Below are 19,599 nucleotides of genomic sequence, written 5' to 3' on the forward strand. Positions count from 1 at the left end.
ATTTTCATTTGCGCTCTCACGCTCTCCCTCGCACACTCTCTCTCCCTTTCTGTCTGTGCCATACATGCACATGTCAGTTTTCTTCTCATCATTGTATAATGAGAGCAAATTAGAACTCATGTAAAAGAGCATCATTTCACAAACCACCTACACTTTGTAGCTGGCATTCCTTTGAAATTGACCATGGTAAATATAGATCATGGTCCAAAAATTACAATTGTGAAGCTATTAGGGATTAATTATATACTCCAATATGTACGCTATCAACTGTGGGCAGCATGTGTTAAAATCATAAAGACCCTCTCATGAATCTGGTAATAAATTCCAGAGGAAATCTTACAGGATGGTGGTATGGAGGCTTGTTACCACTCTGCTACTGTCTATCTGTCACCAAACCTCCTGGCTCGTTACGACTCTTACCCAGAGATGTGACTTCTTAAGCAGCACAATTTGACAGCCTACCCCTATGTCCCTGGTTCTGCCACTGGGAGGCTGACACAATGACAGGAAATCTCTCCCTGGGGAGTGGGGAATATAAAGACAGTACCAGCATAGTGTCAGTATGTGTGCAGAATGTGGATAGAGTTTCTGTAGACTATTGGTGGTTGCTGCTGACTATCTTACGTACAGTCTTGGTATGTGTGTGTGGAAACAGCCTGATAAGGCAGGGAAATTATCGTTTCTCAATTGCCCTCGTCTTTTTTTTTTACCACGTGGTCCAAATTCCTTTGTCAACATGCACTGAACCAAAATCTACGCGCTGAAATAAAAGTTCCCAGAAATACTCCATTTGCACAAAATGCTAATTTTGCTCAAATTTTGTGTACAAATTTGTTTACTTCCCTAGTGCGCATTTCTCCTTTGCCAAGATAATCCATCCACCTGACAGGTGTGGCTTATCAAGAAGATGTTTAAATAGCATGATCATAACACAGGTACACGTTATGCTGGGGACAATAAAATGCCACTCAAAAATGTGTAGTTTTGACACACAACACAATGCCACAGATGTCTCAAGTTTTGAGGGAGCGTGCAATTGGCATGCTGACTGCAGGAATATTCACCACAGCTGTTGCCAGAGAATTTTATGTTAATTTCTCGCAGTGGAGCAGGTAGACAACTTCAAGTTCCGTCGTGAAGAAGGCACGACAGTGCCTCTTCCACCTCAAGAGATTGAAAAAGTTTGGCATGTGCCCTCAAATCCTCAAAGTTCTACAGCTGTACCATTGAGAGCATTTTGCCTGGCTGCATCACTGCCTGGGAAGGCAATAGCACCACCCTTGATCGCAAGGCACTACAGAGGGTGGTGCGGACAGCCCAGTACATCACTGAAGCCGAGCTCCCTGCCATATAGGACATTTATACCAGGCGGTGTAGTAGGAAGGCCCGGAAAATCGTTAAAGACTCCAACCATCTATGCCATAGACTATTCTCTCTGCTTCCGCATAGCCAGCGGCACCGGTGCATCAAGTCTGGCACCAAAAGGCTCTTGAACAGCTTCTATCCCCAAGTAATACACCTGATAAATAGCTAACAATATAAATACACAGACTATCTGAGTTAACCTTGTACAGTGAGGGGAAAAAAGTATTTGATCCCCTGCTGATTTTGTACGTTTGCCCACGGACAAAGAAATTGTCCGTCTATAATTTTAATGGTAGGTTTATTTGAACAGTGAGAGACAGAATAACAACAACAAAAATCCAGAAAAACGCATGTCAGAAATGTTATAAATTGATTTGCATTTTAATGAGGGAAATAAGTATTTGACCCCTCTGCAAAACATGACTTGGTACTTGGTGGCAAAACCCTTGTTGGCAATCATGTTTCCACCTCCATGTTTGACGGTGGGGATTGTGTTCTTGGGGTCATAGGCAGCATTCCTCCTCCTCCAAACACGGCTAGTTGAGTTGATGCCAAAGAGCTCCATTTTGGTCTCATCTGACCACAACACTTTAACCCAGTTGTCCTCTGAATAATTCAGATGTTCATTGGCAAACGTCAGATGGGCATGTATATGTGCTTTCTTGAGCAGGGGGACCTTGTGGGCGCTGCAGGATTTCAGTCCTTCACGGCGTAGTGTGTTACCAATTGTTTTCTTGGTGACTATGGTCCCAGCTGTCTTGAGATCATTGAAAAGATCCTCCCGTGTAGTTCTGGGCTGATTCCTCACCATTCTCATGATCATTGCAACTCCACGGGGTGAGATATTGCATGGAGCCCCAGGCCGAGGGAGATTGACAGTTCTTTTGTGTTTCTTCCATTTGCGAATAATCGCACCAACTGTTGTCACCTCCTCACCAAGCTGCTTGGCGATGGTCTTGTAGTCCATTCCAGCCTTGTGTAGGTCTACAATCTTGTTCCTGACATCCTTGGAGAGCTCTTTGGTCTTGGCCATGGAGGAGAGTTTGGAATCTGATTGATTGCTTCTGTGGACAGGTGTCTTTTATACAGGTAACAAACTGAGATTAGGAGCACTCCCTTTAAGAGTGTGCTCCTAATCTCAGCTCGTTACCTGTATAAAAGACACCTGGGAGCCAGAAATCTTTTTGATTGAGATGGGGTCAAATATTTATTTCCCTCATTAAAATGCAAATCAATTTATAACATTTTTTTACATGCATTTTTCTGGATTTTTTAAATTGTCTCTCACTGTTCAAATAAACCTACCATTAAAATGATAGACTGATCATTTCTTTGTCAGTGGGCAAATGTACAAAATCAGCAGGGGATCAAATACTTTTTTCCCTCACTGTATCCTCATTGACCTTTTTATGTTTTTCTCTCTATGCACACTCACCGGGCCCTACACACTCACTCCATCTGCTCACTCACCGGGCCCTACACAATCACACACTCACTCCATCTTCTGCTCACTCACACATAATAAGCACATACATTTATATTGACTCTACACACACACGCACACCCATTCACATACAAGCTGCTGCTACTCTGTTTATCTTATATCCTGATGCCTAGTCACCTTACCCTTATACATATCTACCTCCATCACTCCAGTATTCCTGCACATTGTAAATATGGTATTGGAATTGACTCTGTATTATAGTATGCTTACTTACTTATTCTGTTGTTCATATTTTTTCTTATTTCTCACATGTTTTTTTCTCTAGGATTACAATGTTCCTGATTCTTGCATTGTTGGATTTTGAGTTTGAAATCAAGGCATTTCACGTACATGTGAACATTTGCATGTGACATTAAAACTTGAAACTTGAGTTGGACAATATTCCACAAGCCACAAACAACAGCCTGATGATCACCTCTAAGCAAAGGAGATGTGTCACCTGAGGCAAATGGTGGTCACACCAGATACTGACTGGTTTTCTGATCCACGGCTCTACCTTTTTTTTTTACGGTATCTGTGACCAACAATACCTGTTTTCCCAGTCATGTAAAATCCATAGATTATGGCCTAATGAATTTATTATAATTGACTGATTTCCTTATTTGAACTGTAATCTTTAAAATTGTTGCATGTTGCGTTTATATTTTTGTTCAGTATAGCCTAACATAGGATCTAGCACCTACCATCGGGAGTCCATTAAAAAAAAAAAAAACAGGGTAAGAAAACATTTGAGTAGCCTACCTGCTAAGAGTACTTTGTGTCTGGTGTAGCAGGCCAGTAAGTAGGCCTATTTATATGCAACATTTTCTACAAGATGTATTGTTACAATTTCTACGTATAGGCCTGCTATGTGCTACTTTTACCAGACTAGATTTCTAACTCTTAGTAGGTGTAAAATGCCACTACCTGTGCCATAGTTGTGTGCATGTGATGCCCTACAGTGATCAGTAGGTAGGGCATCAAAGTAACCAAGAGGCATGTTCATTTCGAGGCCCCTGACCTCCCATTTCAAGGCCCAACAGGGACAGGGAGGGTGATGTAATGAATTGAATTCGAGAAGCTCGTGGCATTTCAACAAATCTGGAATCAACTTTCTTTTTAAACCTCTACGGGATCGGTGTTCTTAAACCGGGACGGTTGTTGCTCAATATGCTATAATGTGACTACAAATGGCTTATATGGGCAGAAAGCGTATATTATTGTTAATCTAACTCTATAGTCCAGTTTACAGTAGCTGTTACAGAAAGGAAAAATACAGTGCTATTGTTTGAGTATAGTACACAACAACAAAACTTTTATCACGGCAACTGGTTTGATACATTCACCTCTGAAGGTAAATAATGTACATTCAGTAATCTTCACTGGATTCGTCTGAAACTTTGCACACACACTGCTACCATCTTGTGGACAAATTTGAAGTTATACCTAGGATCCTATCTTTTAATGTATGGCCTTTCTCTTCCATTTCAAATATTATGAAAACACATGTTATTGGTTTGTATTATCTTTTGCCAAGTCTAATGTGTTATTCTCCTACATTCATTTCACATTTCCAAAAACTATGCATATCATTGCTTCATGTCCTGAGTTACAGGCAGTTAGATTTGGCAAAAGTCATTTTAGGCAAAATTGAAAAAAAGGGTCCGATCCTTAAGAGGTTTTTCAAAGTAGGCTATACTTCTGTGAAACTGACAAATCTACACTATCACAGCTTATTGTGAAATAGACACAAATTACTTAATGGAAATTCATGACAGGCACAAGAAAAATAACTTGTGTATTACACAATTTCTTCACAACGTATTTCTTTTTACACACGTTTCTTTTTTTTATAGCATATTTGTGTACATTACACAAATTCCAATTAGTTGTGGCTAATGTTAGCTAGGGTAGCTAGGTGGCTAACATTAGTTAGGCTAGGGGTTACGGTTAGCGGTTAGGGTTAGCTTTAGGGGTTAAGGTTAGGTAAGTAGTTGAAGAGTTAAAGTTACAGTTAGGAGTTAGGTTAAAGGGTTAGAGGAAGGGTTAGGGGAAGGGTTAGCTAACATACAAAGTAGTTGCAAAGTAGCTAAGAATGTAAGTAGTTGCAAAGATGTTAATTAGCTAAAATGCAAAATTTGTCAATGATGAGATTTGAACACATAACCTTTGGGCCACCCATCCAACCAGCCAACCTCCATCCTATCGTTTATGTCTTAAGTAACCTACTGTCTTTATGTTATTGAAATGCACAGTATACAAAATTGGAGGTAAATTATTTCATGAATTGTGGTGTCTTTGTCTTACCTGGTTCTGACGCTGTTCCTGTCCCGTTCCATGTCTGTGCTAAATGAAATGTTCAACTCTCCGTAGCTCCTTCTCATCTCCAGCGTCTGTTCTTACACCCACATTATATCAGAGTCCTAATTGTTTAAAAATATATATATTCGGGCACTCTGATTAAAGCCAACGTATCATCTTGTGATTTCTTTATTCTGTATTAGCTAAAAAAAAGTTAGAAATTATACAGCATGCAGGCTTTTAGCATAGCCCCTTTTACACACCTGCTGGTTTACCCCTGTGTAAATGTATTTGAAATTGCAAAAATAGAAGTGTATAATTAGATTTTTTATCAACTTTTGCATAACGACCATTTAGATGGAATATAATCAATCTATGTTATTAGATTTGTTCAACATATATTGTGCACCCTTTTACTTCATATTATGAGGCATGTCTTTAACTTGCTTCAAAGTAGCCTATAGCCAAAATCCCACCATAGAAACGTTGAGGCAATTATTTTATAGACTTCCTCATATGCGTTCTCCTGTTCTATTGGTTTTCTTTCAACATTCTTTAATTGTCTATCAGCCAACGGCCTTATCCTAGTCATATTAACAACCCATGATAGTTGTTGCATCTTTAGATCTTCCCTGTTTCAAAATCTCTAACAGATATTTCCATCTTAGATATTTCCCGCAATTGCATTTTGGAACATTCGCGCATAGGCCTACTGCCATGTGCACATTGCTGTGCTTAAAATGTGAAGAAATAATAGTTTATTAACATTTTAAGCTAAATGTTCCATCAGCCATATTAACAGATGCAGCATATACCACCACTACACTACTTTGATACGCATTTTGGGGTGAGTATTAAGAAGTGAGTATATACACAATGGCCACTGAAAAATAAGTGGGTATATGGCGTTTTACCCACGGACACCTGCTACTACACCATTGAGAGAAAGCCCCATTGTCCCATTTTTTTTAGGGTGGCAGGTAGCGGTTAGAGTGGCCAGTAACCGAAAGCTAGCTGGTTTGAATACCTGACTGACAAGGTGAACAGTCTGTTGATGTGCCCTTGAGCAATGCACTTAACCCTAATTTGCACCAGGTGTGCCATACAACTATGGCTGACCCTGTAAAACAACACATTTCACTGCACCAATCTGGAGTATGTGACAATGCAACATTTTCATTTATTTTTTATTTATCCATTATCCTTCACACCGTCACGGGCCACGGCCCTCTTTTCAGAACACCCAAGAGTGATTTACATCATTTGATAATTCAAATGTACTTATGATAGTGTCAGTGTCACAAAAGTGACAGGGCCATATCAAAATGGTTGAAGCCAAACTGCCACCGTGCGCGCTGCAGCGTTTATGTTCTGTCATGGTGGTGTGTAGTACTTAGTATTGACCAAAGCGTGTCGCTAGAATTATTTGTATGATGAAAACAGTTTGGATCATATCGATTTTGCATGAAGTTGATCAATTACCATATATGATGCTTTATAAATATACACGTATGCATAATAAAGGCTTCCAGATCTAATGAAGTTAGTTAAGGTTACGACAGACGAGTTTAGAGAACGTAGGCTTTGTTTGAGAAATGCACGCACTAAAATGGGAAGAGATGTTAGCTATACTACATAAGCATGTAAATGTGTTGAACTCAGTGGCTCAGTAAAATGTAGACGTAACGCATTTGAATTGAGTTTTTTCCCTCTTTTGAGTTAATTACCTTTATTGACAGCTATAAATAATTCTTCAGGCATAATTCGATTGAATAAAAGTCGTTGAGTATGGGCACTGTACTATAAATATTCGAAAATTAGGAAGCGGGTGTCATTCCCAGCATGCCTGTCGCGCATACATTTAGGCTATTAAATATATAAATATAATAATTCTGCCATATTTTGCCATTAAAATTGTGTGATGAATTTGATTTTAAGTTGTGAAGACTGCGATACTCTGACCTTATCGTTTGGGTGATATTGCTATGTAAACCGTTACCGGGTTTTATAATAAATTGAAGTGTGAGGGAGCCGTTTCCTTTGTTTTGTGTTACACTCTAGTGTCTTCTTTTTGAGATCGCTTAAATCTTTCGCCTTTTACTAACGATTTCCTTGGAGAGTATCAACACATTTATATTGAGTATCAACACATTTTTTGTTGTCCGGCCGTATGGTTGAAAACGATTGGTAGTTGTTGAGGAGGTATGTGTTCTAACCATACAATGTTCTGTTGTATGGATGCCTATTCAAATTGTCCCCATTAGAGCCATGCTTGCGTGTGAATATATATAGAATATAATATTTTAATATATAGATATCTAATACTATCATATTTTGAATAAATGTAAGACACTATTTACAATAATTCCATGTGACACTGCTAGCATTCACACAGGACAATGAAGGCTGCATTGTCCCCATCACAGGATCAATACATGACACAAGTAGTATCTGTATTGACTATTTTGTAGACACAAGCTGAACTGATTCCGTCTTTAGGTTGGACACAAAAGTCATGAATCATGGTAGACAAAAAAAAATCAGTGAATGCAAAATACTGATTAAAAAATAGAGGACTTTATTTTGAATTGTGAATTGATTTCACCACTATGATGGTGTCACAGAGGATGCATATCAAGTAAGACAATAAATGGGAAAAGCCTGCACTCCACTGTTAGTACTTAAATAGTAAATTCATAACAAAGGACTGTTGCGTAATGTTACAATATTGTATCAATGATTTCAACTTCATTTGTCTGGCAAAAGTTTGTGGGTCTCTGTCAGCCAGGCTTACATTGTCTATTGCTCTAAAAAATACAACGAATACACAGCACACTGGTATGTTAAAGATGTTAAAAGACCGGCCCAAGCTAAAATAAAATTACAACATGCACTTTAACAAGCCCTCTTGAACATTTGCATCAAGGGGAAAATGAAGCACTAGAATTTCAGCTGACTATATATAAAAAAGGAACTACTACAATAAGAGTAAGCAATACATTAGCCTCCAAGACAATTAGGTTTGCACAACAAAAACAATGTAAAATCCTAGTTACTTAATAGATACAGTCAGTAGTTACAGCCATTGGGTTTAGAAACTTTTTTTGCTTCAAGTTTCTGAAGATGTAGTTTCAGGTTGTCCGGTTTTGATCACATTAAAATGGCACAAACATGTTCACTTTTTAGGTGTCCACCACACACTCCTGGTCCTACGTCACACGTCTCTGTCCAGCTCGGATTGCATGGATAGCTGATCCAGTTCACTAGGGTGGGTAGGCTACAGTATTAAGTTACACTCAACACAATTTACAGAGTTCAAACAGCTTACACATTCACCAGATCAGCTCTATAGGCCCCTAAAAGTGGAAAATACAAGTGTTTGTGTAAATGTTGTGTTAGAAAATGTTGTGATCATGTGTTTAGGTCTTGGGTTTGGTGTTATGTGGTTATGGTCCTGGTGACGGTGTGACTCTAGACCTGTGGTTGTGATCCGGTCAGGCTCAGATCTCCTGGAGCAGGTCAGTGGGAAAGAAGCCCAGCTTGCGGCCTGTGCTGACCTTCAAGTAGCCATTCACCTCCTCTCCCTTCTTCACCACGATCTGCAACACAAAGAGAATGGAGGACAGTGTTGTGGCAAAGTACTTAAGTAAAAAATACTCTAAAGTACTACTAAGGTTTTTTGGGTATCTGTATTTTACTTTACTTTACTATTTAAAGTACCAGCCAAAGGTTTGGACACACCTACTCATTCAAGGATTTTTCTTTATTTTTTGCGTTTGAGCCAATCAGTTGTGTTCTGACAAGGTAGGGGTAGTATACAGAAGATTTGGTAAAAGACCAAGCCCATATTATGGCAACAACGGATCAAATAAGCAAAGAGAAATTACTGTCCATCATTACTTTAAGACATGAAGGTCAGTCAATCTGGAAAATTCAAGAACTTTGAAGATTTTTTCAAGAGCAGTCACAAAAAACATCAAGCGCTATGATGAAACTAGCTCTCATGAGGACCGCTACAGAAAAGGAATACCCAAAGTTACCTCTGCTGCAGAGGATAAGTTCATTAGAGTTAAATGCACCTCAGATTGCAGCCCAAATAAATGCTTCACAGAGTTCAAGTAACAGACACATCTCAACATCAACTGTTCAGAGGAACCTGTGTGAATCAGGCCTTCATGGTAAAATTGCTGCAAAGAAACCACTACTAAAGGACACTAATAAAAATAAAAGACGTGCTTGGGCCAAGAAACATGAGGAATGGACATTAGACCAGTGGAAATCTGTCCTTTGGTCTGATGAGTCCAAATTTGAGATTTGTGGTTCCAACCGCTGTGTCTTTGTGAGACGCAGAGTAGGTGAACAGATGATCTCCGCATGTGGTGCCCACCGTGAAGCATGGAAGAGGAGGTGTGATGGTGTGGGGATGCTTTGTTGGTGACACTGTCAGTGATTTATTTAGAATTCAATGCACACTGAACCAGCATGGCTATCACAGAATTCTGCAGCGAATACACCATGCCATCTGGTTTTCACTTAGTGGGACTATCATTTGTTTTTCAACAGGACAATGACCCGGCGTTCCTTATAAAGCTGGTTGAGAGAATGCCAAGAGTGTGCAAAGCAATCATCAAGGCAGATGGTGGCTACTTTTAAGAATATAAAATAAAAAAATATATTAAGACATGTTTAACACTTTTTTTGGTTACTACATGATTCCATATGTGTTATTTCATAGTTTTGATGTCTTCACTATTATTCTACATCACTACATTCCTAAAGAAAATAATGTACTTTTTACTCCTTACATTTTCCCTGACACCCAAAAGTACTTTAGAATGCTTTGCATGACAGGAAAATTGTATAATTCACATACTTATCAAGAGAACATGCCTGGTCATCCCTACTGCCTCTGATCTGCTGGACTCACTAAACACACATTCTTTGTTTGAGTGTTGGAGTGTGCCCCTTGCTATCCGTAAATACAAATGACAAGAAAATGTTTGCTTAATATAAGGAATTATACATAATTTTACTTTATGTTTACTTTTGATACTTACGTATATTTAAAACCAAATACTTTTATTAGTATTAGTATTTTACTGGGTGACTTTCACTTTTACTTGAGTCATCTTCTATTAAGGTATCTTTACTTTTACTCAAGTATGACAATTGGATACTTTTTCCACCACACATGACCAGACACACACGCACAGTAGCAACAGTCATTACAGTCACTGTCCACATGCACACATTCATCCATACTGCTCATGATCATAAAACAGTTGACATCAGTTACCTGTGCAAAGAAAAACTAAGAAACATTATTTTCATAGACAGACAGCTGACCTGGGTCAAATACTTGAGCTGGGCTTGATTCAGTGTGACCAGCAGTAGCTAAATAAAGCACACCTCAGTTACACTACTTTCAACTGCTGTATGCGATAGTATTTGACTCGGGTCTGATACAGAGACACCCATTTCTTACCTGGTCTTTTTTCAGTGTTATCTGACCCATCTCTCTGTTTCCCACGACGGAGCGTGTCACCTTGAACACCCTCTCTCCCGTTTTTATTCTAATGATGTAATTTGTGGGGAGGTAACCTGTCTTCTCCCCAATCTTCCCCTGAGAATAAAAAATTGCCCTTATTTACAATGGTGACAATAAAATAGAAAGTAGATCTCATGAGGCACTATTATTATTATTATTTTTTTATTTCACCTTTATTTAACCAGGTAGGCCAGTTGAGAACAAGTTCTCATTTACAACTGTGATCTGGCCAAGATAAAGCAAAGCAGTGCGACAAAAGCAACAACACAGAGTTACACATAAACAAACAGAGTCAATAACACAATATAAAAATCTATGTATAGTGTGTGCAAATGTAGAAAAGTAGGGAGGTAAGGCAATAAATTCAGTGGGGCAAAACATTATTTAGTCAGCCACCAATTGTGCAAGTTCTCCCACTTAAAAAGATGAGAGAGGCCTGTAATTTTGATCATAGGTACACTTCAACTATGACAGACAAAATGTAGGATTTTTTATGAATTTATTTGCAAATTATGGTGGAAAATAAGTATTTGGTCAATAACAAAAGTTTATCTCAATACTTTGTTATATACCCTTTGTTGGCAATGACAGAGGTCAAACGTTTTCTGTAAGTCTTCTCAAGGTTTTCACACACTGTTGCTGGTATTTTGGCCCATTCCTCCATGCAGATCTCCTCTAGAGCAGTGATGTTTTGGGGCTGTTGATGGAGACTGGCTAGGCCACTCCAGGACCTTGAAATGCTTCTTACGAAGCCACTCCTTCGTTCCCCGGCCGGTGTGTTTGGATCATTGTCATGCTGAAAGACCCAGCCACGTTTCATCTTCAATGCCCTTGCTGATGGAAGGAGGTTTTCACTCAAAATCTCACGATACATGGCCCCATTCATTCATTCTTTCCTTTACACGGATCAGCCCCAAAGGATGATGTTTCCACCCCCATGCTTCACAGTAGGTATGGTGTTCTTTGGATTCAACTCAGCATTCTTTGTCCTCCAAACACGACGAGTTTAGTTTTTACCAAAAAAGTTATATTTTGGTATCATCTGATCATATGACATTCTCCCAGTCTTCTTCTGGATCATCCAAATGTTCTCTAGCAAACTTCAGACGGGCCTGGACATGTACTGGCTTAAGCAGGGGGACATGTCTGGCACTGCAGGATTGAGTCCCTGGCGGCGTAGTGTGTTACTGATGGTAGGCTTCGTTACTTTGGTCCCAGCTCTCTGCAGGTCATTCACTAGGTCCCCCCGTGTGGTTCTGGGATTTTTGCTCACCGTTCTTGTGATAATTTGGACCCCACGGGGTGAGATCTTGTGTGGAGCCCCAGATCGAGGGAGATTATCAGTGGTCTTGTATGTCTTCCATTTCCTAATAATTGCTCCCACAGTTGATTTCTTCAAACCAAGCTGCTTACCTATTGCAGATTCAGAGGATAAATAACAATATGGGGATGAGGTAGTTCGGTGTGCTATTTACAGATTGGCTGTGTACAGGTACAGTGATCGGTAAGCTGCTCTGACAGCTGATGCTTAAAGTTAGAGAGGGAGATATAAGACTCCAGCTTCAGTGATTTTTGCAATTTGTTCTAATCATTGGCAGCAGAGAACTGGAAGGAAAGGCGGCCAAAGTAAATGTTGGCTTTGGGGACGACCAGTGAAATATACCTGCTGGAGCGTGTGTTCGGGTGGGTGTTGCTATGGTGACTAGTGAGCTGAGAGACTTATAGATGACCTGGAGCCAGTGGGTTTGGCAACGAATATGTAGTGAGGGCCAGCCAACGAGAGCATACAGGTCGCAGTGGTGGGTAGTATATGGGGCTTTGGTGACAAAACGGATGGCACTGTGATAAACTACATCCAGTTTGATGAGTGTTGGAGGCTATTTTGTAAATGACATCGCCGAAGTCAAGGAAGTCAGTCAGTTTTACGAGGGTATGTTTGGCAGCATGAGTGAAGGAGGCTTTTTTGTGAAATAGAAAGCCGATTCTAGATTTATTTTTGGATTGGAGATGTTTGATGTGAGTGTGGAAGGAGAGTTTAGTCTAACCAGACACCTAGGTATTTGTAGTTGTCCACATATTCTAAGTCAGAACCGTCCAGAGTAGTGATGCTGGATGGGCGGGCAGGTGCGGGCAGCAATCGGTTGAAGAGCATGCACTTAGTTTTATTAGCATTTAAGAGCAGTTGGAGGCCACAGAAGGAGTGTTGTATGGCATTGAAGCTCGTTTTGAGGTTAATTAGCACAGTGTCCAAAGAAGGGCCAGATGTATACAGAATGGTGTCGTCTGCGTAGAGGTGGATCAGAGAATCACCAGCAGCAGCGAGAGTGACATCATTGATAAATACAAGAAAAGAGTCGGCCCGAGAATTGAACCCTGTGGCACCCCCATAGAGACAACTAGCAGAGTCATTGCTAGTTTTGATCATTGTCAGCTTGCATGAACATTTTTCAGGAACACTTACCCTCCACCATTCCTCATTTGCATCATCAATTATAGTGATTCGATCACCAGGACTGAAAGACACAAAGGTTTGTATATTTTTATGAAATTGTATCAAATGTTTCATATTACCACAAGACTGAAATGTTGGACATAAAACCTAATTCATACAATATAAGGAAATGTATTGGTAAACCCACTGGAAGTCAAGGTCGTCTTTCTCAATAGCCTTGAAGCGATACAGAGCCAGGTAGTAATGTGACTGATTTCCCATGTTTCCCATCTCCTTCTTTTTCTGTAGCAAACATACACCAATGTTTATTTAACTACTAATTGTATTGATGTACCAGACAGGGTGTTATTATTGATATTTACATGGTTAGTGTATACATGATGTCAGGCAGTTACAGTCCCTTACCTTGTCATCTGCTTTGTCAGCCTTGTCTCCTTTCTTATCCCCCTCTGGCTTTCCTATAAGGACATCACACAGGGTCTTTGTAGAGTTTCAATACAACAATGGTCAACTCCACAACTTTATAGTCAATATAACATTAATTTTATGTTGCTCCTTGACATTCAGCGTGAGATACATGTTTTGTTCTGTACTGGATGTCATTCTGGTTAGTCTGGGAAAAGGTTGACATACATACAGGACCAGTCAAAATGTTGGACACACCTACTCATTCCAGGGTTTTTCTTTATTTGTACTATTTTCTACATTGTAGAATAATAGTGAAGACATCACAACTATGAAATAACACATGGAATAATGTAGTAACCAGAAAAGAGTTAAACAATTTAAAATGTTAAATATTTTAGATTCTTCAAAGTAGCCACCATTTGCCTTGATGATAGCTTTCCACACTCTTGTCATTCTCTCAACCAGCTTCACCTGGAATGCTTTTCCATCAGTCTTGAAGGAGTTCCCACATATGCTGAGCACTTGTTGGCTGCTTTACCTTCAATCTGCGGTCCAACTCCTCCCAAACCACCTCAATTGGGTTGAGGTTGGGTGATTGTGGAGGCCAGGTCATCTGATGCAACACTCCATCACTCTCCTTTGTCAAATAGCCCTTACACAGCCTGGTGGTGTGTTGGGTCATTGTCCTGTTGAAAAACAAATGATAGTCCCACTAAGTGCAAACCAGATGGGATGGTGTATCGCTACAGAATGCTATGGTAGCCATGCTGGTTCAGTGTGCCTTAAAATCTTAATAAATCACTGACAGTGTCACCAGCAAAGCACCCCCACACATCACACCTCCTCCTCCATGCTTCACGGTGGGAACCACACATGCAGAGATCATCCGTTCACCATCTCTGCACCTCACAAAGACACGGTGGTTGGAACCACAAATCTAAAATTTGGACTCATCAGACCAAAGGACAAATTTCCACTGGCCTAATGTCCATTGCTCGTGTTTCTTGGCCCAAGCAAATCTTTTCTTATTATTGGTGTCCTTTAGTAGTGGTTTCTTTGCAGCAATTCGACCATGAAGGCCTGATTCACGCAATCTCCTCTGAACAGTTGATGTTAAGATGTGTCTGTTACACAACTGATTGGCCAAAACGCATTGAGAAGGAAGGAAATTCCACAAATTAACAAGGCACACCTGTTATTTGAAATGCATTCCAGGTGACTACCTCATGAAGCTGGTAAAGAGAATGCCAAGTGTGTGCAAAGCTGTCATCAAGGCAACTTTGAAGAATCTTAAATCTAAAATATGTTTTGATTTGTTTAACATTTTTTTTGGTTACTACATGATTCCATGTGTTATTTCATAGTTGTGATGTCTTCACTATTATTCTACAATGTAGAAAATAGTAAAAAATAAAGAAAAACCCTGGAACGGGTAGGTGTGTCAACTTTTGACCGGTACTGTATATTGTTTAGCATCTGCTTGACAACCAACCACCCCTTATGCTTCGGTTTATTTATCATTCACTTTGATGAGCTTCAATATCATTTCATATGGCACAATATGTTTAAATAAAATACGTTGTTTTAAATAAATAAAGTGTATTTCTGTATAGTTGATGCAGTGGAACCATAGATGGCATCACCTTGAATTGTCACATGCTTCAATATGGACATACTCATCCTTTTTCAATACCTTCTGCCTGCTCGTCTTCTTTGGGTTGTTGCGATTCCTCTTCCTCCATCATCATCATCATCATCTTGGAGGGAAAAAAGATGGTTAACATGCCATTTATGATCCCTATGCAAATGGTTGTCAGTAAATTACACCACTTATTGTCATTCATTTATTTTTTGGCTAATATGGACACGAGGTCCACACTCACATTCTTCTTGTCCTCAGACCCCTTCTTGCGCTCCTTGTTTGCCATGACGACCCCAACCCGCAGGGTGTCAAACACAGGGTCGTTACGGTTGGAGTGGGCTAGACAGGAGGGAAGCAGCAGAGAGAGCACATAGTAAAAAATAAGTTGAACACTTGTTGAGATGGTTAGTGTATTACCTGCATCTGTTTGGTCACTACTGTATAGAGGGGAGCTGTAGGCCCGTCTGAAACCTGGGGGCTATAGGAGAGACAGCAAAATGAACATGTAGAATAATTGTTGTTTTTGGCAACTGCATGCAATGGCAACTTAGTCATTATAATGTCAGAACAAAATCATCTAAATTATGAATTGAAAATGTCTTACAATTTTGCCAAAGCACTTCTGATACTCGACATAGGACTGGCATGAGTGATGGATGTTGGTCTTGCAGTTTTTGCACCTTAGAGCAAACTTGTTGTTGACTGAAAGGTTGAAAAGTCAACTATAAGAAGCTAGCCAGTATTATTAAGCTTCAGCTTTACAGATACTATTAATAAATACAAGAGCCACTGTGGCCAATGTTATAACTTACGGACTATCATACGAGCACAGACGTCACAGAACTTGGGCGTCTTGCAGTAGTGGTCCTTGAACTTGTGTGGTTTGTCATTCACCAATATAACAACGGGCTCAGGCTCAGGCTCCTTCTCCTCCACTTCCACCTCCTCCTCATAAATAAAGTATACCTGCAGAGAGGGTGCCTATGTCTCAATACTTTTACAGATTTCCTTCCTTTCCCCTGCCTAGTGACCGCTGATTGGTATATATTGGATTGGTGTATATATATTATATATTTCTTATTTGCCTTGTTTTACTTTTACATCTGTATTGTCTAAAAATTGTTCAATATTACTGCACTGCTGGAGCTAGGAACACAAGCATTTCACTACACCCGCAATAACATCTGCTTAATATGTCATTTGATTTGATTCAGCTGGAGGTAGAACATTTTTATTGAAATCCAAAGAATGAGTCTCATCAAAACAATGATTTCCTATCATGATTGTTATTTATATCATACAGTGCATTCGGAAACTATTCAGACCCCTTTCCTTTTTCCACATTTTGTTATGTTACAACCTTATTCTAAAATGTATTATATTAGTTTTTCCTCATCAATTTACACACAATACCCAATGACAGAGAAAACAGGTTTTTAGAAATGTTAACAAATATACTAAAAATAAACAGAACTACCTTATTTACATAAGTATTCAGACCCTTTGATATGAGACTCAAAATTGAGCTCAGGTGCATACTGTTCCCATTGATCATCCTTGAGATGTTTCTAAGACTTGAGTCCACCTGTGATAAATTCAATTGATTGGACTTGATTTGGAAGGGCGCACACCTGTCTATATAAGGTCCCACAGTTGACAGTGCATGTCAGAGCAAAAACCAAGCCAGGAAGTCAAAGTAATTGTCCGTAGAGCTCCGAGACAGGATTGTGTCGAGGCACAGATCTGGGGAAGGGTACCAAAAAATGTCTGCAGCATGAAAAGTACCCAATTGTCATACCTAAGGAAAAGTAAAGATACCTTAATAGAAAATTACTCAGGTAAAAGTGAAAGTCACCCAGTAAAATACTACTTGAGTAAAAGTCTAAAATAATTTGGTTTTAAATGTACTTAAGTATCAAAAGTAAATGTATATATCCTTTCACATTCCTTATATTATGCAAACCAGACGGCACAATTTTCTTGTTTTAAACATGTATGGATAGCCAGGGGCACACTCCAACACTCAGACATCATGTACAAACAAAGCATCTGTGTTTAGTGAGTCCATCAGATAAGAGGCAGTAGTGATGACCAGGGATGTTCTCTTGATAAGTGTGTGAATTGGACCATTTTCCTGTCCTGCTAAGCATTCAAAATGTAACGAGTACTTTTGGGTGTCAGGGAAAATGTATGGAGTAAAAAGTACATTATTTTCTTTAGGAATGTGTTAAAGTAAAAATCTACTTAAGTAGTACCTTAAAGTATTTTTACCTAAGTACTTTACACCACCGTCAATAACACAGTGGCCTCCATCATTCTTAAATGGGAGAAGTTTGAAACCACTAAGACTCTTCCTAGAGTCAGCCGCACGGCCAAACTGGGCAATCAGGGGAGAAGGGCCTTGGTCAGGGAGGTGATCAAGAACCCCGATCACTCTGACAGAGCCCCAGAGTTCCTCTGTAGAGGTGGGAGAACCTTACAGAAAGGCAACCATCTGCAGCACTCCACCAATCCGGCATTTATGGTAGAGTGGCCACTCCTCAGTAAAAGGCTCATGACAGCCCAAATAGAGATGTGCCAAGCTTGTAGCGTCATACCTAAGAAAACTGGAGGCTGTAATCGCTGCCAAAGATGCTTTCAATGTTTAATTTTTGATACATTTTCCAAACATTTCTAAAGAGTAGTTTTTGCTTTGTCATTATGGGGTATTGTGTGTAGCTTGATGAGGGATTATTTTAAAAAAAATCAATTTTAGAATAAGGCTGTAATGTAATAAAATGTGGGGAAAGTAAAGGGGTCTGAATACTTTCCCAACTGCACTGTAGAAAAATTTCCATTGAAACCATTATTTTACTTCTGGAGAGTAAGTGGTAAATGAAAAAGGCTAATGATTTAGCCCACAGTGTCACCTTACTGCAGAATATAAATAGGGGAGCATATTAAACTAATGAGGTTACTGTATTCTGACCATCCTAGTTGGCTGCTATTTTAAACTGTTTGAGGGATGGTGTTACCAACAGTGGCAGATTGTCATGCTACTCACAGTATTGTCTTCTTCTTTCACAATATTGTCAGGGGCTGTGGGGTTATCGTGGATATCCACAGAATGTTTATCTTCAAGTCTAACTCAGAGAAACAAACAGAGACTATTAAGCAACATCAACAAACAAGGATATCTGACATTTTTTAAGGGCGGATATTACAGTAGTATTGTTACGGTGGCTGAGCTTTACATTTTTACCAAGTTTTACATGTCTATTGCAATGAATAATCTAATACTTAAATCTTTCCCTCGTTGTTTTGTTTAGAACCAGGTAAATCTATTAAAAAGGAATATCCTATGTATTCAGTTCAGCAACAGGAGAGCAGACTCACTGGTCATATTGGGCCATGGTGTAGTGTGTGAGCTCTCACTTTCGTCCTGCAGTGCTACCCACCTAAGACAGAATACAGTTTAGGGGAACAGAAACACTGGCTCTCAATTTGAATGGGACCATTTTAATGAGACACGTGACCCAATCATGTCCTCTCCTCTCGCATGTAGTAAAGGGGGGAGGGGGAGATGATTTACTCACACAAGCCTGCACACACACACACACACACACACACAATCTCCAAAATACACTCGTCCACTGTACTATTTTGGGGCAGGGTAACTCAATCTCATCATGGCTAAATTTGGGTGCCTTGCCAGACTGGGCATGAGCTGAGAGATTCTGAAAAATTACAATGATATAAAACCAGAATCAGTCTTAGTGAGAATTTGACATTTCAGTCCCCTCTTAATAATGAAACTTAAAGAATTTGCTATATATCTAAATGATAAAATATATAATATCTATTTAGAAAAGGACTAAGCTGAACAGATCACACATATACACAAAAAAAAGGGGCATGCAATATAGTTACAGTTTAGACATACTTGTTCCTACTGGTTGCTAGTCCAGTCAATGAAGAAATGAAATCTGGTATGTGGATGTATGGTAAAGGCTTTCTTCACCAGTTTGCTTTCATGTGTGATGAGCAACCTGTCACACCGGAGGCCTCCGAACCATTCCAACTCTTGATATTTCCCTTTTCAGGTTCATGCAGGTAAATTCCAAAAAGCGATCCAATGGTTAGTGGTTAGAGCAGAGGGGTGAGTGAGTGAGGGACTGTAAAGGCAGGCATCAGTTTGAGTGAGTGAGACAGCTGGGTACCGGTGACGAGGGGAAATCCGATACTCACACCCATTCCTTGGCCCTGTAGATCGGTCATGGCTAGAAGGGATCCAGCTTTGTCTCACTAAAATGGGGGAAAAATGACTTTTGATGTTAATTTGACACAAGCTGGATCCCTTCTAGCCATGACCCCGCAGACCCCTGTCACAGCCTGAGAGGACAGGCCAAGACACACACAGC

At 39.7% G+C, this 19,599-nt stretch overlaps 1 protein-coding gene and 1 pseudogene across 6 annotated transcripts; one reads left to right on the plus strand and one right to left on the minus strand.

Annotated features, from left to right (window-relative positions):
* Positions 1-7,201: 7,201 nt before the first annotated feature.
* On the plus strand, positions 7,202-7,329 carry LOC118939603 (U5 spliceosomal RNA; annotated as a pseudogene).
* Positions 7,330-7,704: 375 nt separating this feature from the next.
* Positions 7,705-19,396, minus strand: LOC110492355 (SH3 and cysteine-rich domain-containing protein 3). Of its 6 annotated transcripts, XR_016487409.1 has the most exons (14): positions 19,122-19,392; positions 18,575-18,636; positions 18,243-18,321; positions 16,012-16,165; positions 15,804-15,901; positions 15,617-15,677; positions 15,441-15,538; positions 15,251-15,314; positions 14,096-14,243; positions 13,555-13,607; positions 13,337-13,431; positions 13,159-13,210; positions 10,635-10,772; positions 7,705-8,748 (listed from the first exon to the last, which is right to left on the minus strand). XR_016487409.1 is itself a non-coding variant. In XM_021566596.3 (13 exons), exons 2-13 carry the CDS (start codon positions 18,589-18,591, stop codon positions 8,650-8,652), a joined length of 1,008 nt encoding a protein of 335 aa, XP_021422271.3. In that variant the 5' UTR covers positions 18,592-18,636; positions 19,122-19,396; the 3' UTR covers positions 7,705-8,649. The 6 variants fall into 6 exon arrangements, 4 of the variants coding, with proteins under 4 accessions (XP_021422271.3, XP_021422270.3, XP_090059631.1 ...); XR_016487408.1 differs by having other exon boundaries at positions 15,441-15,677; positions 19,122-19,383; XM_021566596.3 differs by lacking the exon at positions 14,096-14,243 and having other exon boundaries at positions 19,122-19,396.
* Between the last annotated feature and the right edge of the window lie 203 nt (positions 19,397-19,599).

This window comes from Oncorhynchus mykiss, chromosome 16 (genome assembly GCF_057628025.1).
Source record: "Oncorhynchus mykiss isolate SJ-2025 chromosome 16, ASM5762802v1, whole genome shotgun sequence".
Classification (NCBI taxonomy): Eukaryota; Metazoa; Chordata; class Actinopteri; order Salmoniformes; family Salmonidae; genus Oncorhynchus; species Oncorhynchus mykiss.

Excerpts from the sequence above, each read along its gene's own strand:
- LOC110492355 (XM_021566595.3), bottom strand. Across the intron at positions 15,678-15,803 it reads AGAAGTGCTTTGGCAAAATT|CCCCCAGGTTTCAGACGGGC; the intron begins GTAAGACATTTT and ends TCTCTCCTATAG. Across the intron at positions 13,432-13,554 it reads CTGACAAAGCAGATGACAAG|AAAAAGAAGGAGATGGGAAA; the intron begins GTAAGGGACTGT and ends TGTTTGCTACAG.